This window comes from Gorilla gorilla, chromosome 4, assembly GCF_029281585.2.
Source record: "Gorilla gorilla gorilla isolate KB3781 chromosome 4, NHGRI_mGorGor1-v2.1_pri, whole genome shotgun sequence".
In the NCBI taxonomy this organism is placed as follows: Eukaryota; Metazoa; Chordata; class Mammalia; order Primates; family Hominidae; genus Gorilla; species Gorilla gorilla.
This window is the reverse complement of record NC_073228.2, coordinates 50519505-50544121: the sequence shown is the minus strand read 5'-3', so window position 1 is coordinate 50544121 and position 24617 is coordinate 50519505. Positions and strand designations below refer to the sequence as shown.

The 24617-nt window shown below is 49.0% G+C and overlaps 1 protein-coding gene across 2 annotated transcripts in view; it reads left to right on the top strand.

Annotated features, from left to right (window-relative positions):
* The first annotated feature begins 5440 nt into the window (after positions 1–5440).
* Positions 5441–24617, top strand: part of ODAD4 (outer dynein arm docking complex subunit 4) — a 34915-nt gene continuing 15738 nt past the window's right edge. The window contains exons 1-9 of one of the 2 annotated variants that reach the window (XM_019026178.3): positions 5441–5688; positions 10050–10181; positions 10445–10595; positions 11319–11380; positions 11608–11773; positions 13403–13627; positions 13811–14018; positions 19954–20040; positions 24040–24236. In XM_019026178.3, coding sequence (XP_018881723.2) covers positions 5575–5688; positions 10050–10181; positions 10445–10595; positions 11319–11380; positions 11608–11773; positions 13403–13627; positions 13811–14018; positions 19954–20040; positions 24040–24236 — 1342 coding nt within the window. In that variant the 5' untranslated portion in view covers positions 5441–5574. The remainder of the gene's footprint in view (positions 5689–10049; positions 10182–10444; positions 10596–11318; positions 11381–11607; positions 11774–13402; positions 13628–13810; positions 14019–19953; positions 20041–24039; positions 24237–24617) is intronic. The other variant, XM_031010603.2, reaches the window with a different exon arrangement.

The window sequence follows — 24617 nt, the reverse complement described above, 5'->3', positions numbered from 1 at the left end:
TCCTGCCTCAGCCTCCCGAGAAGCTGGGGTTACAGGCGCCCACCACCATACAGGGTGGTGGAGGTTCAGTGAGCCGAGATCCTGCAACTGCCCTCCACCCTGGGCGACAGAGCGAAACTCTGTCTCAAAACAAATAAATAAATAAAAATAAAAAAATAAAAGGAGTCTTCTGGCCAGGCATGATGGTTCATGCCTGTAATTCCAGCATTTTGGGAAGCCAAGGCAGGAGGATTGCCTGAGCTCAAGAGTTCAAGACCAGCCTGGGCAACATTGCAAAGCACCTTCTCTGCCAAAAAAAAAAAAAAAACCCAAAAATTAGCAGGGTGTGATGGCATGCACCTGTAGTTCCAGCTACTGGGGAGGCTGAGGTGGGAGGATTGCTTGAGCCCAGGAGGGCGGAGGTTGCAGTGAGCCGAGATTGTGCCACTGCACTCCAGCCTTTATTTAGACACTCTGTCTAAATAAATAAATAAATAATAAATAAATAAAAGTAATCTTCTGACTGTTGTGTTGAGAAGGAAGTGGGGGAGGGGAGGCCAAGGAGACCCACTTAGAAGGATGTTGAAGTAATCCAGGAGAGAGATGATGAGGGCTCACAGTGAAGGCAGTAGTTACCTGGAGAGGGAGCTGTGAGTGGAGAGAGGCCTTTCACAGGATCCCCTGCTAGCAATATGTTTCTTGATTTACCTGTGTGATGACTACATAGGTGTACTTTTTTTTTTTGAGAGAGTCTTGCTCTGTCGCCCAGGCTGGAGTGCAGTGGTGTGATCATGGCTCACTGCAACCTCTGCCTCTCGGGTTCAAGTGATTCTCCTGCCTCAGCCTCTGGTACAGCTGGGATTACAGGTGTGTGCCATCACACCAGGCTAATTTTTGTATTTTTGGTAGAGATGGGGCTTCACCATGTTGGCCAGCCTGGTCTTGAACTCCCGACTCGAGGTGATCTGCCTGCCTTGGCCTCCGAAAGTGCTGGGATTACAGGAGTGAGCCACCACGCCCGGCCAGACATTTATGTTTATTTACTTATGTTCTATTTCACAATAAAAGAAAAAATAAAGCAATAACATGAGGAACACAGCTATAAATGGCTGGGACACACTGGAATCCAATTCTAGCACTCTTTATCCTGCTAATCGAACCCAAGGAATAGGCCCCAACCCAGCTCACTTATATCCTTGTGCTGTAGCCTGGAGCAAACCTTGTCATTTCTCTCAGCCTCAGAGTTTCTCATCTGTGAAACCAGGAAACCACTGACTGGCTCTTTACTTCACTAGGGTGTTGTCAAGCTCACAGTGCTTTATAAATTGCCGGAAAGCACACATTATGATTGGTATTTTATGGTTTTTGTTTTGTTTTGTTTTTTTGAGATGAAATCTCATTCTTGTCCCCCAGGCTGAAGTGCAATGGCACGATCTCGGCTCACTGCAACCTCCACCTCCCAGGTTCAAGCGATTCTCATGCCTCAGCCTCCTGAGTAGCTGGGATTCCAGGCGCCTGCCACCACGTCCAGCTAATTTTTGTATTTTTAGTAGAGACAGGGTTTCACTATGTTGGCCAGGCTGATCTCGAACTCCTGACCTCAGGTGATCCACCCGCCTCGGCCTCCCAAAGTGCTGGGATTACAGGCATAAGCCACCACGCCAGGCCTTATTGTATTTTTAAAACAGCTTTCTTAATATATAATTAATGTACAATAAACTGCACATAAAGTGTACAATTTGATGAGGTTTTTGGTTTTTTTTTGAGATGGAGTTTCACTGTTGTTGCCCAGGCTGGAGTGCAATGGCGCGATCTTGGCTCATCACAACCTCCGCCTCCCAGGTTCACGTGATTCTCCTGCCTCAGCCTCCCGAGTAACTGGGATTCCAGGCATGTGCCATCACGCCTAGCTAATTTTGTATTTTTAGTAGAGACAGGGTTTCTCCATGTTGGTCAGGCTGGTCTTGAACTCCCGACCTCAGGTGATCCACCCACCTCAGCCTCCCAAAGTATTAGGATTACAGGCTTGAGCCACCACGTCTGGCCAATTTGATGAGTTTTAATACATGTATATACCTGTGAAACAATTACCACAATCAAGATAATGAACATATTCCTCACCTCCATGAGTTTCCCTGTACTCCTTTGTAATCTACCCCTCACTTCCCTACTGCCATGTTCCCAGGCAGTTAGTCTGCATTTTCTAGAATTGTATTTTATTTGAGATGTGATCTCACTATGTTGCTCAGGCTGGAGTGCAGTGGCCTGATCATAGCTCAACCATGTTAGCCAGGATGGTCTTGATCTGCCCGCCTGGGCCTCCCAAAGTGCTGGGATTATAGGTGTGAGCTACCATACCCGGCCACATTTAAATATTTCTAGTTAATTTTTGTATATGGTATGAGGTAAGGGTCAAGGTTTAGACTAGGCGCAGTGGCTCATGCCTGTAATCACAGCACTTTGGGAGGCTAAGGTGGGTGGATTACCTGAGGTCAGAAGTTCGAGATTAGCCTGGCTAACACAGTGAAACTCTGTCTCTACCAAAAATATGAAAATTAGCCGGGCATGGTGGTGCACACCTGTAGTCCCTGCTGCTTGGGAGGCAGAGGCAGAAGAATCACTTGAACCTGGGAGGCAGAGGTGGCAGTGAGCTGAGATCACGCCACTGCACTCCAGCCTGGGTGACAGAGTGAGACTCCATCTCAAAAAAAAAAAAACTCAATATTTATATTTGGACAGGCATGGTGGCTCACATCTGTAATCCTGGCACTTTGAGAGGCCACAGTGGGAGGATTGCTTGAGTTCAGGAGTTCAAAACCAGCCTGGGCAACATGGCAAAACCCTGTCTCTACCAAAACAACACAAAAATCAGCTGGGTGTGGTGGTGTGTGTCTGTAGTCCCAGCTACTCAGGAGGCTGAGGTGGGAGGGTGGCCTGAGCCCAGAAAGCAGAGGTTGCAGTGAGTCAAGATCTCACTACTGCACTCCAGCCTGGGGGACAAGGCCAACTCTCTCTCAAAAAATAAAAATAAAAATTAATTAAATACATATTTACATTAAAATATTTCCAGTTGATTTTTGTATATAGTGTGAGGTAAGGATCAAGGTTTTTTATTTTGGATTTTGTTTTTCCATATGGCTATCCAATTGCTTCAGCACACATTTGTGGAAAAGAGTATCCTTTTTCCATTGAATCTCTTTGGCAACTTCACTGAACATCAATTGATCATATATGTGTGGATCTATTTCTGTTCCATTAATCCATATATATTTACATATTTATGCTAATACCATTACCGTAGCTTTAAAATAAGTCTTGAAATCACAGAATGTAAGTTATCTTTTGTTCTTCTTTTTCAAAATGGTTTTGGCTATTTTAGGTCTTTTGCATTTCCACATAAATCTTAAAATCAGCTTGTTAATTACTGAAAAAAAAAAGGCTGCTGAGGCCACGCACAGTGGCTCATGCCTGTAATCCCAGCACTTTGAGAGGCTGAGGCGGGCAGATCACCTGAGGTCAGGAGTTCAAGACCAGCCTGGCCAACATGGTGAAACCTCATCTCTACTAAAAATACAAAAAATTAGCTGGGCATGGTGGTGTGCACCTGTAATCCCAGCTACTCAGGAGGCTAAGGCAGGAGAATAGCTTGAAACCGGGAGGTGGAGATTGCAGTGAGCCGAGATCACATCACTGCACTCCAGCCTGGGTGACAGAGCGAGACTCCACCATAAAAAAAAAAAAGCTGCTGGAGTTCTGATTGGGACTGCACTGAATCTATAGATCTCTTCCTTGCAGGAGGTTTTTTTCTGATTAATCCTGGTTGCTCCAGCAACAGTCCTCAACTCATCAATGAGCCCACCTTAACTTAGAACAGGACCAGTTTCACTGCAGGTCCTTAAACCTGTTGCTGCTCCTTAAACACCCTGTGAATGTACACACCTCCAGCCTTTGCACATGTTATTTCCTTTTTTTTTTTTTTTTTTTTTTTTGAGACAGGGTCTTGCTTTGTTACACAGGCTACAAGGCAGTGGCCCAAACATGGCTCACTGCAGCCTCGACCTCCCATGCTCAAGCGATCCTCCTGCCTCAGCTTCCTGAGTAGCTGGGACTACAGGCACATGCCACCACACCCAGCTCACTCTTGTATTTGTGGTAGAGACAGGGCTTCGCCATGTTGCCCAGACTGGTCTCGAACTCCTGAGCTCAAGCGATCCTCCCACCTCAGTCTCCAAAGTACTGGGATTACAGGCATGAGCCACCACACCTAGCTCTCATTCTCTACTTATGTCTACTGGGCTCCACCCTACTCACCCTCAGCTCAAATATTACCCCTCTATGAAGATGTCTCTAACTCATCCCAGACCCTGGCTGAATCATTCATTTGCCTGGGTTTCACACCACTTTGTCCTCATCTCCCTCACAGGCACACAGAACTTTTAATTACTAGTTAATACCACTTTAAGTGGCCATTACTTGTTTATACATCTTTCTCCCCTATTAGATAAAACTCCTTCAAGCAGGGACCATATTATTTCTTATATTTTGAATTAAACCTTTTGAGATAATCATAGATTCATATGCAGTTCATAAGAAATAAATACAAAAGAGATCCCATGTACCCTTTTCCCAGTTTCTCCCAATGGTAACATCCTTAAAAACTTTAGTACAATAACACAACCAGAAAATTGACACTGATACAATCCACTGATCTTACTCAAATATCCCCAGTTTTACATGTATGCCGTGTGTGTGTGTGTGCATTTGTAGTTAAAGACATCTTTTTACTATTTAAACTTTAACAATGACATTAGGACGTTTTGGAAGTAACGTAGTAAAGGCAGTTAAGCAAGCTACTTAGGGTATCGTTGGAGCCCAGAAGAAGCACCTAGTCCACTTTTGGAGGAGTGGTGATGGTGAGGGAATGGGGAAGGACGTCAGAATATGCCTTGGTCAAGGCCCGCTACTAGTAGCTGCTCAAATAACTGCGTTAAATTATGTTGAACCCAACGTTATTTTCCATGTTTTCTTATGCAAATCCTCGCATCCCTGAGTGTTCCATTATTTTCATATTTATTTGGCAGGTGGAACATTCGAGGCTGGGAGCCCTTACATGCCCCGCGAGAGGTCACGCAGTTAGGAAGTGACAGGAGCGAAGTCAGCCCAAGTCCGCTGACTCCAAGCCCAGTGCTCTCTCCCCCTAATGGCGGTACGCCGGGCACATATCCTTACCACGTATGCCTCATCCCTATTCGGAACTTTGCCTCCAACCCTCTTCCTGTTTTCTTGGCTGTCTTACAAGGGAGCCTTTTCAGGCAGCAACTCCAGAGAGAACCGACAGAGCGTGCAACAGCAAACACTAACTAGCCCAGCCGTCAGCCACGCAATCATCACTCCCTGGCCCAGTGCGCGGCAGAACTGGCGCAAGCGCACGCCGGCAGGTTGTACCCAGAATCCGGGCCCTTGCCAGACAGGGGCGGAACCGGAAGTCGCTGTACATCTCATGGTTGCTAAGAAACGGAGCTTCCACAAACCAGATAGAGGTTCTCCAGCTTTTCTTTGATTGTCTCTGCTTTAGCGTCTCTAAATCCGGTCACCATGTCGGACCCCGAAGGCGACACCTTGCGAAGCACCTTTCCCTCTTATATGGCCGAAGGCGAGCGGCTCTACCTGTGCGGGGAATTTTCTAAAGCCGCGCAGAGCTTCAGCAACGTGAGTCAAGCTCTCAACCTATCCATCACCCCATCACCCGTCACTTTTTTTTTTTTTTTTTTTTTTTTGTGACGGAGTTTTGCTCTTGTTGCCTAGGCTGGAGTGCAATGGCACGATCTCGGCTCGCCGCAACCTCCGCCTCCCGGGTTCAAGCGATTCTCCTGCCTCCACCTCCCAAGTAGCTGGGACTACAGGCGCGCGCCACCATGCCCGGCTAATTATTTTGTCTTTTTAGTAGAGATGGGGGTTTCACTGTGTTGGCCAGGCTGGTCTCGAACTCCTGACCTCGTGATCCACCCGCTTCGGCCTCCCAAAGTGCTGGGATTACAGGCGTGAGCCACTGCGCCTGCCCCCTGCCCTCACCTTTTGATTGCAGATAACACTGAGGTCTTGATGATGCCTGGAGGACCCTGTTGTTTCTATTATTCACTGATTTTTGATGGACACACTGCTGTCACAGATAAGCCCTGTGGTTGGCCATTTTCTACCAGTTCCCACTTGCAATCTCCATTCTCTGCGTTAACAGTGACCTTTTCCTCTACTTTTACTTAAATGTTTCATGATTAACCGGCCTCCTTCCACAGAGCAGCCTTACCTTCCCATCGTTTGCTGGCAGATTGGATGGGAGGTTGCATGCAGAAGCCTCAATGTCCCCAGCACACCGTTGCTTATAAAAGGTGGCCAGTAAGCAACATATGATTATTATTATCAATTTTGAGACAAAGTTTTGCTATGTCGCCCAAGCTGGAGTGCAGTGGCGAGATCTCAGCTCACTGCAACTTCCGCCTCCCCAGGTTCAAGCGATTTTCCTGCCTCAGCCTAGGGAGTAGTTGGGATTACAGGCATGTGCCACCACGCCTGGCTAATTTTTGTATTCTTAGTAGAGACAGGGTTTCACCATGTTGGCCAGGCTGGTGTCGAACTCCTGACCTCAAGTGATACACCTGCCTCAGCCCCCCAAAGTGCTGGGATTACAGAGGTGAGCTGCCGCACCAAGCAGCCACATTATTATAGTAACCCTAGTATAAATTGCATCATCCCACCCTAAGGGGATTGGGTGATGGTTTTTGTTGTTGTTGTTGTTGTTGTTGTTGTTGTTGTTGTTGTTTTGGAGACGTAGTCTTGCTCTGTCTCCAGGCTGGAGTGCAATGGTGCGATCTTGGCTTACTGCAACCTCCACCTCCTGGATTCAAGTGATTCTCCTGCCTCAGCCTCAGGCACACTGCTAAGCATACTGGATTTTTGTTGTTGTTAAGATGGAGTTTTGCTCTTCTTGCCCAGGCTGGAGTGCAGTGGCGCAATCTCGGCTCACCCCAACCTCCACCTCCCAGGTTCAAGCGATTCTCCTGCCTCAGCCTCCCGAGTAGCTGGGATTCCAGGCATGCACCACCATGCTCGGCTAATTTTGTATTTTTAGTAGAGACGGGGTTTCTCCATGTTGGTCAGGTTGGTCTCGAACTCCCCACCTCAGGTGATCCCCCCCAACCTCAGCCTCCCAAAGTGCTGGGATTACAGGCGTGAACCACCCCGCCCAGTGCATACTCAATTTTATAGATTAGGAAACATACAGAAGTTGAGCAACATGCCCAAGGTCGCTAAACTAGCAAGTGGCAGAGGAAGGATTCAAAGCCGGGCTCAGACTCCAATGCTGAGGTGCTAACCACAAAACTACACATCTGACATCTGCATAAGGAAACTGTTTTTTGTTTTTTGTTTTTTGTTTCAGAGACAGGATCTCGTTCTGTCTCCCAAGCTGGAATGTGGTGGCACAATCACAGCTCAATACAGCTTCAAACTCCTGAGCTCAAGTGATCCTCCCACCTTAGTGTTCCAAGTAGCTGGAGCTACAGGCTTACACCACCATGCCTGGCTAATTTTTTCTTTTCTTCTTCTTTTTTTTTTTTTTTTTTTTTGTAGAGATAGGTGTTTTGCTATGTTGCCCTGGCTGGTATTGAACACTTGAGCTCAAGTAATACTCCCGCTTTGGCCTCACAAAGTGCTAGGATTACAGGTATGAGATACAGTGCCCTAAAAACATGTTTTTATGACCATTTCTTTTGCTCCAAATTGCCCACTTCTTCTTCTAGATGGAGTGGTAGGATAACCCTGTAGTTTTGAGACTTCCTGTAAGATCAAGCTTCTCAACAGCTCCCCAGAGTCGTTTGTCCCTTTCAGTCACCAACCACACCCTAAAACCAGAAATGATGACCAGACAAGTGAACAACTGAGTTCGGTAGCCCTGTCCCCACTTATTCTCCTCCTGCTGGATCATGTCGCATCCTCAAGTACCCACCAGCAGAGAAAAAAGAACACCCTGAGGGAAGGGTAGCCTTGGATGAGAAGCAGTCACTTTCCAGAAAGACAGTAGCTACTTCCTCTTCTTAGAAAAGTAGGAAGGTCTTAGAAAGGGGTGGGTACCAGGAGACAGACGGTTGCAGTGAGCCAAGATCATGCCATTGCACTCTAGCCTGGGCAACAAGAGTGAAACTCTGTCTCAAAAAAAAAAAAAAAAAAAAAAAGACCAGGCCAGGTGGCTCATGCCTGTAATCCCAGCACTTTGGGAGGCCAAGGCAGGTGGATCACCTGAGGTCAGGTGTTTGAGACCAGCCTGGCTAACATGGTGAAACCCTGTTTCTACTAAAAATACAAAAAATCAACCGGACGTGGTGGTGAGTGCCTGTAATCCCAGCTACTCCGGAGGCTGAGGCAGGAGAATCGCTTGAACCCGGGAGGCGGAGGTTGCAGTGAGCCGAGATCGTGCCATTGCACTCCAGCTTTGGCAACAAGAGCAAAACGCCATCTCAAAAAAAAAAAAATTAGCCAGGTGTGGTGGCCGGCGCCCGTAGTCCCAGGTACTCGGGAGGCTGAAGCAGGAGAATTGCTTCAACCCGGTACTCGGAGGTTGCAGTGAGCAGAGATCGTGCCACTGCACTCCAGCCTGGGTGACAGTGTGAGACTCTGTCTCAAAAAAGAAAAAGGGGGGTGGGTACAGTTAGATGCCTCAGGAAGGACAGTACATCACAAACTATGGTAATCATCTCACACAGAAGAGAGGACACTGGGAGTGGGGATATTGCCCTCAACCCCACTTTAGGGTCAAAATCACAGTTTCATTTTCCTGGCATTTTCTTTTTTTTTTTTCTTTCTTGTTTTTCATTTTTCTTTTCCCTTTCTTTCTTTCTTTTTTCTTTTTTTTTTTTTTTGAGACAGCGTCTCACTCCATCACCCAGGCTGGAGTGCAGTGGCATGATCTCAGCTCACTGCAACCTCTGCCTCCCAGGTTCAATCGATTTTCTTGCCTTAGACTCCCAAGTAGCTGGAATTACAGGTGCTCACCACCATGTCTGGCTAATTTTTGTATTTTTGGTAGAAACGGGTTTCACCACGTTGGCCAGGCTGGTCTCAAACTCCTGACTTCAAGTGACCCACCCACCTTGGCCTCCCAAAGTTCTGGGATTACAGGTGTGAGCCACTGCACCCGGCCTCTTTTTGTTTTGTTTTGTTTTGTTTTTTGAGACAGAGTCTCATTCTGTCACCCAGGCTGGAGTGCAGTGGTGTGATCATGGCTTACTGCAGCCTCGACCTCTCCAGGTTCAAGCAATCCTCCCATCTCAGCCTCCTGAGTAGCTGGGACTACAATCATGGACCACCACGCCCAGCTAATTTTTTTGTATTTTGTAGAGACAGGGTTTTGCCATGTTGCCCAGGCTGGTCTTAAACTCTTGGGCTCAAGTGTTCCACCCACCTCGACCTGCCAAAGTGCTGGGATTACAGGTGTGAGCCACCACTCCCAGCCTTTTCCTGGTATTTTCATCTTAATCCCCGGATATAGTGATTAGTTCTTGATTAGCTACATAAAAAGAGAAGGATACTGGAATGGTTAACCCACATGGCAGATTGTCCTCAAGTCCACTTCAGAATGCTTAGCCTTTGAAATTTGCTTTGAGTATGATGTGTTGCCATTTCAGGTTTGTAGTTGAGTTTGGTGTGCACAAAATACCCTACAGTTCTATTGCCTGAGGGAACTGGGGGGCTCTCAGACATTGGTGGAAAGTCAGCGTATCCACAGAGCAGCATATTCCTACTCTTCAGCCAGTGGCTTCCACAATAGCCATGATTTGACCTTGTTCAAGGTGAGCCATATGCAGATAATCAAGTTGACTGAGCGCAGATCGGAGTTGTTCTGCTTAGGAGCCAGAGGCCTGTGTGCTGGCCTGAAGAATCCCCTTGATTCTTCAGAGCCTTGATTTCTTCAGAGCCTGAAGAAATCCCCTCTGCAGGAGGGTTTGGGCTGCCCTTCCCACTCCAGCTTCCACCTTGCTCTTCATGCTGGCTGTCAACCTGACTGGTTTCTTTGTCAGGCTCTTTACCTTCAGGATGGAGACAAGAACTGCCTGGTTGCTCGCTCAAAGTGCTTCCTGAAGATGGGAGACTTGGAGAGATCCCTGAAGGATGCTGAGGCTTCGCTCCAGAGTGACCCAGCTTTCTGTAAGGTGACTGCATGGGCGGGAGGACTGGATCCTGCCATTGCCTGTAGCAACTTCTGGTTACAAGTAGTTGTAACAAGTAGTTGTTACAAGTAGAACCAGCCAGACTGCCTAGTGTTTGATGCCATTTTCTCTTCCTAGGTCATTGCCTAAGTCCCTGCCCCCTGTATTCCAACCTTGACCTTCAACCCAGGACCCTTCTGTTCCACCACATGTGAGTCCTATAAGGCCTTATCTGTTCACATCGATTTGATTTCCTCCCATTCCAGGGGATTTTACAAAAGGCTGAGACACTGTACACCATGGGAGACTTTGAGTTTGCCTTGGTATTCTATCATCGAGGCTACAAGCTGAGGCCTGATCGGGAATTCAGAGTTGGCATTCAGAAAGCCCAGGAAGCCATCAACAACTCAGTGGGAAGTGAGTGACCACAGGGCCTATGCCCTTATCCAGAAAGGTCCTTGGAATCCTTAGGTTTAGAGGAAGGCTGAGTTACAGCAGGTGAGCAGCCACCACCAGGCCCGCAGGGAGTCCTACACCTGGATTTGGCTGCTGCAGTGTTGTTGAGGATTAGCCGGGCATGGTGGCGGGCACCACCTGTCTGCTGGGAGGACCATTCCCTGATGCACACACTGATCTCTGAGCGCTGCAGCCTTGGGTTTTCCTAAAGGTCAGATTAGAAGGGCTGTTTCAAAGTAGGCCTGTCTTTAGCCTGGTGTCAAAAGCTATAATGCGGTCCTGAGCCCAGCCTTCTATAATCCCTGGCTTCTTTCCTCACCAGACGCATACCAAGGGCTGGCCTTAGCCATCAGCATTATGGCAGGGGGAGAAGGGAAGCAAGTGAGAGCAAGTGAGAGCTTGCTCTGTCGGTGGCAGGGCCTGGAAATGGACAGTTTCCCCTGCATCCTTGGCCTCCCTTTGTTTGGAAATCTGGCTGCCATAGCCTTGGGCTAGCGGGGGCTGTTAGCTCCTAGGAGTTATACCAAACAGCCTGCACCATTTGCCTGCTAGGCTGGCTTAGGGCCAGCTTTGCCACAGCCTCCACCATCCACCTGCCAAAGGCAGCCATTTCTACATAAAAATATGTGATAGGTCATGCCTGGGGGGTCTGGCCGACCTGAGCTCCAGCTTCTTTCCTTGCAGGTCCTTCTTCCATTAAGCTGGAGAACAAAGGGGACCTCTCCTTCTTAAGCAAGCAGGCTGAGGTAAGGGCCCTGGTTCTGTGGTTGTATCCCTCCAAGGGAAGAGGCTATGTGTGCCTGAGAAGGGGTCTTGGGAGTCTAGCTGCAACCCGACCAGGCATACTCCGTGACTCTTGGCCCACAGAAAGGTCCTGGAGTTGGAGGAATCTGGGATCACAGACCCTAGGGCCATGGCTGGGTACACTCTGCTCCTTGCTGAAGCTCTGTTGGGTGTTGTTCCGTTTTCTCAGAATATAAAAGCCCAGCAGAAGCCTCAGCCCATGAAACACCTCTTACACCCCACCAAGGGAGAGCCCAAGCGGAAGGGCTCGCTCAAGAGTGAGAAGACTGTCCGCCAGCTTCTGGGGGAGCTCTACGTGGACAAAGAGTATTTGGAGAAGCTCCTATTGGATGAAGGTTTCGGACACTTTGTTGGCACGGGGCCTTGGGGGAAAGGAAATCTGGGTGGATGCTTCATGCATGAGCTGAAGGCAGAACCTGTCATATAATATTAGCTGACGTGTACCTATGGACAGGTTTTATTAGCATTCTCATTTTACAGATGAGGAAACTGAGGCGCAGACCAACAGAAACTAAGGTCATATATAGGTAGGCAATGACATGGCTTATATTCGAATCCAGGAAGTCCAATTTTAGAGCAATGCTCCTAAGTGCTATGGTACCCTGGGAGGGAACAACAGAGATTTGGTCTCCTTTACCACCATAGTCCCTGAAGGGACATCCCCTTTGCCTTCAATCCTTACAATGGGCAAAGGAATCAAGCGGACATGTGCTTAAATCCGAGGATATTAGTTCTAGAATGCTCTGAAACATCATCTGGTCCAAGTTCTCCTTTCGTAGATAAGGAAATAGAGACCCTGATTGGGAAGGAACTTTCATAAGTTGACAAACAAGTTCATGGTGGAGTCAACATCAGAACCCAGGCCTCTGACCTCCAGTCCAGTGCTCCTTCTTTTAAAGACAGAGTCTTGCTCTGTCACCCAGGCTGGAGTGCAGTGAAGCAAACTCGGCTCACTGCCACCTCCACCGCCTGGGTTAAAGCGATTCTCCTGCCTCAGCCTCCCTAGTAGCTAGGACTATAGGCGCCCACCACCACATCCAGCTAATTTTTTGTATTTTTAGCAGAGATGGGGTTTCACCATGTTGGCCAGGCTGGTTTTGAACTCCTGACCTCAAGTGATCTGCCCACCTCGGCCTCCCAAAGTGCTGGGATTACAGGTGTGAGCCACTACACCTGGCCAGTCCAGTGCTCTTTCCACCACACTGCTGCCAGTGACAGGATGAAGGACAGAGGCCTGAGATGAATGTCCCACATCAACATGCGGATGGGAGTATTGCCATTAGCTGATAAGCCTGAGCAGGGTCACCTGTGAATCAAATGCCTCTTCTCCAGAATTGGCTTCCCAAGGTCATGTGTAGGGTTCCCTGTTCCGTGACACAGGAACAGCTTCACTGCTGGCACATCTCCTTAGCAACAGGCCTGAATGCCTCCTATTCTCCAGAGGACCCACTGCGGAGGGAAGGGGTGGCTTGAATATTACCTCAAGTGGCCTTGTAACTTTGCTTCTGGCTGTAACCTCTGGCCAGGCAGTGGGCAGGACTTGGGCACCCGCCTTCCAGCTTCCAGCATGCACAGGCCCACTGGGCACCTGGGAAATCACTGGGCACTGGCAGCCTGGGCCAGATCGTGCATTTAGACTCAGTGTTATCTGAGGACACAGCTTGAACTGGGGAAACCCCGAGGCTTCTCAGCGAGCCATCCACCAGCTGCCCCTTCTGGCTAGCTCCTCATATCTTGCCATAAGGGGCCCATAGCATGGAACTCCCTGATAGTGGGGCTCTGGCTGCCTCCTGGCCTGGATAAACCCACTCTGCCACTATGCGCACTCACACTCCTCTCTGTTTCAACAACTCCAAGCAGAGCAAGTTCACAGAGGGCCCTGCAGCGGCCACCGGGAGGAAACAGGAGGCAAATACCTTAGAGGCCTGTTCTCCTTGGCGCCTCCTCACACCCCTTCCCCACAGACCTGATCAAAGGCACCATGAAGGGCGGCCTGACTGTGGAGGACCTCATCATGACGGGCATCAACTACCTGGATACTCACAGCAACTTCTGGAGGCAGCAGAAGCCGATCTACGCCAGGGAGCGGGACCGGAAGCTGATGCAAGAGAAATGGCTGCGGGACCACAAATGCCGTCCCTCACAGACAGCCCATTACATCCTCAAGAGCCTGGAGGACATTGATATGTGTAGGTGTTGTTCTCAGAGGGTGGGGCAGGTGCCTCCAGTGCCTTATCAGGTGGGGAAGGAGCAACCAGGTGTCTGAGCCCCTGGTCTCTCAGACCTGCAGATGGTGTCTGCAGGAAGAAGAGTTACCCTGTCAGCTAAGAGGAGGCTGCCCTGGCCTCCACAGCACCCCTTTCCTTTCTCAGTGCTCACAAGTGGCAGTGCTGAAGGGAGTCTTCAGAAAGCTGAGAAAGTGCTGAAGAAGGTACTGGAATGGAACAAGGAAGAGGTACCCAACAAGGATGAACTGGTTGGAAACTTGTATAGCTGCATAGGGAATGCCCAGATTGAGCTGGGGCAGTTGGAGGCAGCCCTGCAGAGCCACAGAAAGGACCTGGAGATCGCCAAGGAATAGTGAGTGCCCTAGGGGAGGCCACTGGCGTGAGCCTACAGAGAAGGACACCTGGGGCTATCTGAGGCCCTTGCCAGGGCTGCTGGTGGCTTGACTCCCATTTTCTGCTCTGCATGCCTGAGGTAGATTCTCCTGGAGGTGGGGACCACCTGCCCAGGACTGAGGGTGGGGGCACCTAGACTGTTAGCTTTTTTGCCACCAAAAGGGTAGTGGCTCAAAATTCCAAAAAGCTACCCAGTGATCTGGCTCTTAGGGATGTTTATATTCTTACATCAGCTTAACGAGCATGCATGAAGCCCCAGACATGCCAGATGCTGCTAGTGTGGGAACACAGTAATAACCAGACACAAGGGCCATTTCCCTGCAGATGTCAAGCCAAAAGGGACATAGCTAATTAATTGCAATTGTGATAAGTGCCACGAAAGAAAAGTACAGGATCCAGTGTGGTGAGAAATACATTCCAGGAGGACTTGATGACATTGGGGAACACACAGGGCCTATGGAAAGGCCCTGAGACAGGAGGGTACTTAAGCCTGGAGAACACAGCATATTGCCAGGGAGAGGGGCCAAGAGGAGGCTGAAGGAAGTGGGCAGGGGATGGATCAAGCAGGGTCTTGTAAAACCGGTGCTGATCAAGAGCACGGGCTGTGGAGTCAGGCAGACCTAGGCTGTGGAACTTGCACCGCCCAGCCGTGGGACCTGAGATAAGCCACTTTAGCTCCCTCAGCCTCAGGGTCTCCTCCTGTTAGCTGGGCACCCTGTAGGGCAGAAGGGAGGATGAAATGCAGAAGTACCTGTGCAGACCTTATTAGGACAGTGCCTGGTATCCACAATAGTAGTAACACCAGCTCTCCAGAAATGAGATCTTCTCAAGACTTGCTGACTTCCACCCGGAGGTTCCATCGCTTTCTCAGCATCCTGGTTCTACCCTTTGGAGTCATTCTTGACTTCCTCCTGCCTGGTTTCTACTCATCTCACCAGTCTGAGCCTCCTTGATCTCCCATCATCCCATTTGCCCTCACAGTGCCCAGCCCTGAGTCCTGCTGCTTCCCCTGCCTCTGCTGTCTCTCTCCCGCTCCTCCCACAAATCTCCAGAGACACATGCTATGAACTCTCCCTCCCCTGCTCCCAAGTGGGCCTGGGCCCCTCACTGCCTGCAGGTTAAAGGTCAAGCCCCTTTGCTTGGCCCTCAGGCCCTCTCTAAACCCACCCTGGCCCTCTTATAGCAATCTTCCCTTGGGGTCAAAAGTTCCTGAACATTCCTGCCTCCTGCCCTTTCCTCTTCACTGATCCAAGCCCCATATGCTTTCCATTCCCAGTTCATTTCTCGCCTGCCTCCACTGTGCTGAGCAGGAATATCCCATACTGGCCATCCCATATTAGAAAAAAACAGCTTTAGGGACAGACCTGTCTTCAATCCCTGTCTTCTAACTGGCTCTGCCACTTAGAAGCTGTGTGGATTTGATTAAGTTGCTCCTCTACTCAGTTTCCTCATCTCTAATGAAGGCATAATAATACCAACCCACAGGGACTGTGGGGATTAGATGTGATGTATATATATGGTACCTTGGATCCAACCATCTCCCATGCACAAATGAGTTAGAAATCTTTACTTTTCGCCAGACCTCTCTCCTGAGCCTCAGACCTGTGTGTCCAGCAGATTCTAAGACATTTCCATGTGGATGTCCCACAGGAATCCTAAACTTAACATGTCCAAATCGGAATCCCTTATGTTCCTCCCAAACTTACTTCTTGAGGGTTCCCCATCCCCGAGGATAGCACTGTTGGCCACTGAGTCCCAAGCCAGAAGACCGGAGGCTTCCCAGATACCTCCTTCCCCTCTCTGTTTTTGCCATATCGCTCAGGTTGGTCTGGATGACAGGCGTGAGCCACTGCGCTTGGCCCCCTCACTGTTCATGCCCAGCAACGGCCATGTCTTGTCCTGTCCATACTTTCTCTGTTTCCCTCCCACAACTCAGTCCAGACCATCCTTACCTCTTGCCTGTTTCCTCTGACCTGGGCTTCCTACAGTTCAGCTGGCCTTTCTCTGAAAAACAACTCCTGTGGTTGGGATGAAATTTCAATGCTCTGCTCAACACAGGTTGCCCTTCTTCACTTGGCTTCTCCTGGCCTGTCTTGACCTGGCTTTCTCCAGGCCCCCAGGCATTCTGGGCCCCAGCCAGTGCAGAGCTCTGTTCATATCCTCCAGCCCCAGGAATGCTTTCCCTTTTCCCAGCACTTGCTTTATCAAGCTGCCGCCACCCATTCTTCAACATTTCAATAAAGGTTGAAAAGCCTGCCTCCTAGGCCTGCGCGGTGGCTCACGCCTATAATCCCAGCAATTTGGGAGGCCAAGGTGGGTGGATCACGAGGTCAGGAGATCGAGACCATCCTGGCTAACACGGTGAAACCCCATCTCTACTAAAAATACAAAAAAAATTAGCCGGGCGTAGTGTTAGCTGGGTGTGATGGTGTGCGCCAGTAGTCCCAGCTACTTGGGAGGCTGAGGCAGGAGAATGGCGTGAACCCAGGAGGCGGAGCTTGCAGTGAGCCGAGATAGTGACTGGGCGACAGAGCGAGACTCCGTCTCAAAAAAAAAAAAAAGAGAAAAAAGAAAAGCCTGCCTGCTGCCCCAGGGGGTACAAATCCCTCCCCTAGGCTCCCTCTCCACAGGTAGCCTTTCTGTCCTGTTAGACTTTGGACTTTGGAAGGTGCTATTCCCAGCATCTGCCACACAGTGGGCATGTAATGAATGTGTGCTAAGTGACTGAATAATTTGAGATGGAGTTTCACTCTTCTTGCCCAGGCTGGAGTGCAATGGAGTGATCTCGGCTCACTGCAACCTGCAACCTCCGCCTCCCTGGTTCAAGTGATTCTTCTGCCTCAGCCTCCCAAGTAGCTGGGATTATTGGCAGCCCGGCTAATTTTGTGTTTTTAGTAGAGATGGGGTTTCACCATGTTAGCCAGGCTAGTCTCTAACTCCTGACCTCAGGTGATCCGCCCACCTCAGCCTCCCAAAGTGCTAGGATTACAGGTGTGAGCCACCATGCCCGGCCTATTAGTTTTTAACATCCACGAATGAGCCTCACCCAGGCCTACTCCAGTCTTCCTTGTGAGTCCCATGTGCTCCAGGAGCTCCCTCATTCTAATCAGCCACTTGCTAGATTAGCCACTTACTAGTCTAAGTGGTTTTTTCAGTGCCCATGGCACTCATTTATTTCTCTGAATAATCTATAAATTATTTGATCACATGCTTTATTTTTGCTATTATGATTTTTAGTACATATTGTTATGAAAAATGGACATATTACAGCTTATTCACTCATTCAACTCGCCAGAACGGAGTACCCACTCTAGAAGAGGGGATCCACTCCGACGGGCTGTGACAGCAGCAGGTGCACAGTGTGGCCCAGGGGCCAAGGAGACAGGCAGGTGGGAGCTTGGCAGGGGCCTCAGGGAAGGCAGCAGGGTCAGCAAGGTGGGCAAGGGGGAGGGAGAAGGGGACCTTGGGCAGGGCAGAAAGATGTGGCAGGGATGGAGGACTTGGAGAACCACAGGTAGGTAGGTGTGGCAGGGCTAGGGACCAGGGCCTGCAGGCAGTGGGAGGTCTGGATGCCAGGCCTCGAAACCGGTTCAGCCCTCAGGCACTGAGGCCCAGTGTTTTTGTGTGTGTGTTTTGTTTTTTTTTTTGTTTTGTTTTTTAGCAACAGGGTATTGCTCTGCTGCCCAGGCTGGAGTGTAGTGGTGCTATCATATTTCACCGCAGCCTCCAACTCCTAGGCCCAAGCAATCTTCCTACCTCACCCTCCTGAGTAGCTGGGTCTACTGGCATGAGCCATTGTGCCCGCGTTTTGTTTTTACACAAGTACTATAATGTCAGGCTTGCAGGCTTGAACCAGAACTGCGTGGTACTGAGAGCAAAACCTGAAAGTTGTCCCCTGCAACCCACTTCCCGTCACTTCCCAGGATGATGTTGTTGGAATGTGTCCTCTGGCCCCTTTTCAATGTGTTTACCTGCATACTCATGTACATATGCAGGATTTTTTAAAACCAAAGCAGTTCCTTGCTATTTTTTTATTTTTTTAAAAAAGAATATGTCTTCCTCTCAAATATAACCACAGGCCAAGCACAGTGGCTCATGCCTGTAATTCCAGCACTTTGGGATGTCACACGTGTCCATGTGAAGAGACCACCAAACAGGCTTTGTGTGAGCAACAAGGCTGTTTATTTCACCTGGGTGCAGGCGGGCTGAGTCCGAAAAGAGAGTCAGCAAAGGGTGGTGGGATTATCATTAGTTCTTATAGGTTTGGGATAGGTGTACAAAATACATTCTTAAGGGAGGGGGAGAATATTACAAAGTACCTTCTTGAGGGTGAGGGAGAATATATCGTATCAGGGTGGAGCAGGAACAAATCACAATGGTGGAATGTCATCAGTTAAGGCTATTTTCACTTCTTTTGTGATTCTTCAGTTACTTCAGGCCATCTGGTTGTATACGTGCAGGTCACAGGAGATATGATGGCTTAGCTTGGGCTCAGAGGCCTGACATGGGAGGCTTAGGCAGGAGGATTGCCTGAGACCAGGAGTTTGAGAACAGCCTGAGCAAATTAGTCAGATGTGGTTTCTTGAGCATATAGACCTAGTTACTCAGGAGGCTGAGTCAGGAGGATCTCTTGAGCCCAAGAGTTTAAGGCTGCAGGGAACTATGGAGGCCAGGGGTTTGAGACCAGCCTAGGAAACGTGGCAAAACTCCATCTCTATTAAAAATACAAAAATTGTTGGGAGGCCGAGGCGGGTGAATCACGAGGTCAGGAGTTCAAGACCAGCCTGGCCAACATGAAGAAACCCTGTCTCTACTAAAAATACAAAATTAGCCAGGTGTGGTGGCACATGCCTGTAATCTTAGTTACTCAGGGAGCTGAGGCAGGAGAATTACTTGAATCCTGGAGGTGAAGGTTGCAGTGAGCTGAGATCGCACTATTGCACTCCAGCCTGGGCCACAAGAGTGAAACTCCATCTCAAAAAAAAAAAAAAAAAATTAGCTGAGCGTGGTGGCATGTGCCTGGAGTCCCTGCAACTCAGTGGCTGAGGCATGAGAGTCACTTGAACCCCGGAGGCGGAGGCTGCAGTGAGCCAAGATTGTGCCACCGCACTCCAACCTGGGTGACACAGCAAGACTCTGTCTCAAAAAAAAAAACCCCAAACACACATACACACACTCACACACACACACACACACACACACACACCCCGCATACACAGAAATTGCCTTTCTTAGAGCACTGATAACATTTAGATTATTTTTTTTGGCCAGGTGCAGTGGCTCACATCTGTAATCCCAGCACTTTGGGAGGCCAAGGTGGGTAGATCACCTGAGATCAGGAGTTTGAGACCAGCCTTTCCGACATGGCGGAAAGCTTGTCTCTACTAAAAATATAAAAATTAGCTGGGTGTGGTGGTGGGTGCCTGTAATCCCAGCAACTCAGGGGCTGAGGCAGGAGAATTGCTTGAACCCGGGAGGTAGAGTTGCAGTGAGCCAAGATCATGGCACTGCCCTCCAGCCTGGGCAACAGAGTGAGACTCTGTCTCAAAAAAAAAAAGTAATTATTTTTAATGCTTATTATTATAAACTGTGCTTTAATGACTGTTCTTGTCACATTATCTTTTTGAGGTAGATTCCTAGAAAGGCAATTGCTGGTTCAAAGGGACATCTTTGCAAGCTGTTGATTGATTACTCTCCAGAAAAGTCCTGATAATGTTCATTCTTGGCCCCAGGGCACAGGATGTGCCACATCCTTGCCAGGCTGGACATTGTCCCTCCAACTGAAACCCTGAGTTTCTGAGGCCAGGGCTCCTGTCTTTGCCTTCTTTCCTATTTCTACAGTGCCTAGAACAGCTGATTTCTAGTGAATGGCTTGTTTTGCTTCTTCCCCACAGTGACCTTCCTGATGCAAAATCGAGAGCCCTTGACAACATTGGCAGAGTTTTTGCCAGAGTTGGGAAATTCCAGCAAGCCATTGACACGTGAGTGACCAAGAATTGCCTCTTCCCCACCTCCATGGTTAGAACTTCTCACCATAACATGAAAATTTGTTTCCGGTGATAAGAATCCAGCCTGGGCAACATAGGAAGACTCCCTCTCTACAAAAAAAAAAAAAAAAAAAATTAGTCGCGCATACTGTCCTGTGCCTGTGGTCCCAGCTACCTGGGAGGCTGAGGTAGGAGGATTACATGAGCCTGGGAGGTTGAGGCTGCAGTGAGACATGATCACACTACTGCACTCCAGCCTAGACAATATGTTACCAGTGGAAGTTATCCAAGTTATTGCCGGTGAATCTGTACAGGTCTGCAGCAACCTCAATTCTTGCCTCCTCAGAAGAAAGAATTTGAATGAGGAATGGGAATTTATTAAAAAGCTAGGCCGGGCGCAGTGGCTCATGCCTGTAATCCCAGCACTTTGGGAGGCCGAGGCAGGCGGATCACTTGAGGTCAGGAGTTCGAGACCAGCCTGGCCAACATGGCAAAACCCTGTCTCTACTGAAAAAATACAAAAATTAGCCGGACACGTTGGCATGTGCCTGTAGTCCCAGCTGCTCAGGAGGCTGAGGCAGGAGAATCGCTTGAACCCGGAAGGCGGAGGTTGCAGTGAGCTGAGATCATGCCGCTGCACTCCAGCCTGGGCGACAGAGCAAGATTCAGTCTCAAAAAAAAACCTTTAGGGCAGGAAAGAAAGGAACGTATACTTGGAAGAGACCCAAGTGGGCACTGAGAAGGACAAATGCAGTGTTGGTGTTTAACCTTGATCCTAGGACTTTACAAACTGGCCCCTTTCCCCTGATTCTTCCCTTAGGGTTGGCTGCCCATATGTGCAGTGCCCTCCTTACCCTTGGGAGGTGAGCACGCACAGTGTGTTGAGGAAGTGGCATGCATGCTTATCTGAGGCTTTCTTCCTCTCACCAGTGGAGTGCCCCCTGAAGGTCATGCTCCACCATTTTGTCTCTTAATGTGCATGCCTGGGAAGTTGCTTCTCCCTGGCACCTACATTCAGTTAACACTTTAGTGCGACAGGTGTGGACCATCAGGAAATGCCCTCTCCATGACACTGGCTGCCAATTTATCACTTTTTTTTGTTTGTTTGTTTGTTTTGAGACGGAGTCTCACTCTGTCACCCAGGCTGGAGGGCAATGGCGCAATCTCAGCTCACTGCAACCTCTGCCTCTAGGTTCAAGCAATTCTCCTGTCTCAGCTTCCCGAGTAGCTGGCACTACAGGCGCCCGCCACCACACCCAGCTAATTTTTGTATTTTTAGTAAAGACGAGGTTTCACCATATTGGTCAGGCTGGTCTCAAACTCCTGACCTCAGGTGATTCACCCGCCATGGCGTCCCAAAGTGCTGGGATTACAGGCGTGAGCCACCGCACCCAGCTGAATTTATCACTATTTTATTTTATGTTATGTTATGTTATTTTTATTTTTATTTTATGTTATTTTTATTTTTATTTTATGTTATTTTATTTTTGAGAAGGAGTCTCACTCTGTCACCCAGGCTGGAGTGCAGAGGCGTGATCTCAGCTCACGGCAACCTCCACCTTCCAGGTTCAAGCGATTCTCTCCTGCCTCAGCCTCCCAAGTAGCTGGGACTACAGTTGTGTGCCACCATGTCCGGCTAATTTTTCTTTTCTTTTCTTTTTTTTTGAGACGGAGTCTTGCTCTGTCCCCCACACTGGAGTGCAGTGGCGTGATCTCAGCTCACTGCAAGCTCCACCTCCCGGGTTCACGCCATTCTCCTGCCTCAGCCTCCTGAGTAGCGGGGACTACAGGCGCCCACCACCACGCCCGGCTAATTTTGTATTTTTAGTAGAGACGGGGTTTCCCCGCGTTGGTCAGGCTGGTCTCCAACTCCCGACCTCAGGTGATCCGCCCACCTCAGCCTCCCAAAGTGCTGGGATTACAGGCATGAGCCACTGTGCCCGGGTGTGCATTTTCCAAATTAATATTTTAATAATAAGCGCAGGCCAGGCCGGGCGCGGTGGCTCACGCCTGTAATCCCAGCACTTTGGGAGGCAGAGGCGAGCAGATCACAAGATCAGGAGTTCGAGACCAGCCTGGCCAACATGGTGAAACACTGTCTCTACTAAAAAAAAAGAAAAAAAATACAAAAGTTAGCCAGGCATGGTGGCGTGCACCTGTAATCCCAGCTACACAGGAGGCTGAGGCAGGAGAATTGCTTGAACCCAGGAGGCGAAGGTTGAAGTGAGCCGAGATCACGCCACTGCACTCCAGCCTGGGTGACGCAGCAAGACTCTGTCTCAAAAAAATAAATAAATAAAAAATAAACACAGGCCAGGCATGGTGGCTCACGCCTGTAATCCCAGCACTTTGGGAGGCTGAGGTGGGTGGACCTCCTGAGGTCCGGAGTTCAGACCAGCCTGGCCAACGTGGGGAAACCCCGTCCCTATTAAAAATGCAAAATTAGCCGGGCATGGTGGCACACTCCTGTAATCCCAGCTACTCAGGAGGCTGAGGCAAGAGAATCACTTGACTCTGGGAGGCGGAGGTTGCAATGAGCCGAGATGGCGCCACTGCACTCTAGCCTGGGCAACAAGAGCGAAACTCTGTCTCAAAGAAAAAATAAAATAAAATAAAATAAAAATAAAATGGCTGGGTGCGGTGGCTCACGCCTGTAATCCCAGCACTCTGGGAGGCTGAGGCGGGTGGATCGCCTGAGGTCGGGAGTTCAAGACCAGCCTAACCAACATGGAGAAACCCCGTTTCTACTAAAAATACAAAATTGGCCAGGTGTGGTGGCACATGCCTGTAATCCCAGCTACTTGGGAGGCTGAGGCAGGAGAATCACTTGAACCCGGGAGGTGGAGGTTGCAGTGAGCAGAGATCTTGCCATTGCACTCCAGACTGGGCAACAAGAGCAAAACTCCATCTCAAACAAATAAATAAATAAAAATAAAAATAAAAAATATTAATTTGGAAAATACAGAAAAATAGAGAAAAGTATTCAGTCTCACCACCCAAAGACAAGTACTAATTCTAATCCTACTCTTTTATTGATACTGTGTTTTTTCATTCCAATCTTTTTTGTTTTGATTTTTCTCTCATATATTCTTAGTAATTTCTTTCTTTCTTTCTTTCTTTCTTTCTTTCTTTCTTTCTTTCTTTCTTTCTTTCTTTCTTTCTTTCTTTCTTTTTTGAGACAGGGTCTCACTTTGTCACCCAGGTGGGAGTGCAGTGGCACGATTATAGCTCACTGCAATTTCAACCTCTCAGGCTTAAGCGATCCCCCTACCTTAGCCTCCCAAGTACCTGGGCTACAGGTGCACACCACTGTGCCTAGTTAAATTTTGTATTTTTTTGTAGAGATGGGGTTTTGCCATGTTGCCCAGGCTTGAACTCCTTGGCTCAAGCAATCCACCCACGTTGGCTTCCCAAAGGCTGGGGTTACAGGAATGAGCCACCATACTTGGTAATAATATTCTTAAACATTATTTGTGTTGTGTGTATGTGTGTGTGTTTTGAGATGGAGTCTTGCTCTGTCACCCAGGCTGGAGTGCAGTGGCATAATCTTGGCTCACTGCAACCTCCACCTCCCGGGTTCAAGTGATTCTTCTGCCTCAGCCTCCCGAGTAGCTGGACTACAGGCGCTTGCCACCATGCCTGGCTAATTTTTGTATTTTTAGTAGACAGACAGGGTTTTGCCATGTTGTCTAGGCTGATCTCGAACTCCTGACCTCAGGTGATCTGCCCACTTCAGCCTCCCAAAGTGCTAGAGACATGAGCCACCACGCCAGCCTCAAATGTTGTATTAAATTCCACATTCCATAGATGTTACCAAAATAGTCTCAGTAGTCTTAAAATATCTTTATGCTTATGAACTCCACCCTTGTATCCAAAAGAACTGGTAGTTGGAGAAAAAGTTTTATTCCGCCACCCAGCAGGAAGCCTTGGCATCCTGTGGCCCAGTGCATGGTTTTGGGGGATGAAGCTGACTCTGTTTCTTCACGTCCCCAGGTGGGAAGAAAAGATCCCTCTGGCAAAAACCACCCTGGAGAAGACCTGGCTGTTCCACGAGATCGGCCGCTGCTACTTGGAGCTGGACCAGGCCTGGCAGGCCCAGAATTATGGCAAGAAGTCTCAGCAGTGTGCCGAGGAGGAAGGGGACATTGAGTGGCAACTGAATGCCAGTGTTCTGGTGGCCCAGGCACAAGGTATGGGCTCAGAGATGACCACCCTACCTTTTCCAGCCTTCAGGCCCAGCTCACACCAGGGCTAGGAGTCCTGTGGACTGAGTTTACCATCCCAGCGTTTCTCCTTCCCAGATTATTCTGAGAGTGGGGATAAGCCACTCTATTTTGACCAGCACGTGGTAAGTGCTTTCATTAAGCAAAGCTTGGTTAGAGCTTGGGGTACCTTGAGCCTACCTCTCCCCTTGAGGAGCTCAGCTGCAGACCCACACAGCATCGTGTCATCCTCACAACAGTGCCCATGTATTGAGCCACTTTCCTTCTGCCTTGGTACTTTTTTTTTGTTTTGTTTCATTTTGTTTTTGAGACAGAGTTTCGCTTTTGTTGCCCAGGCTGGAGTGCAGT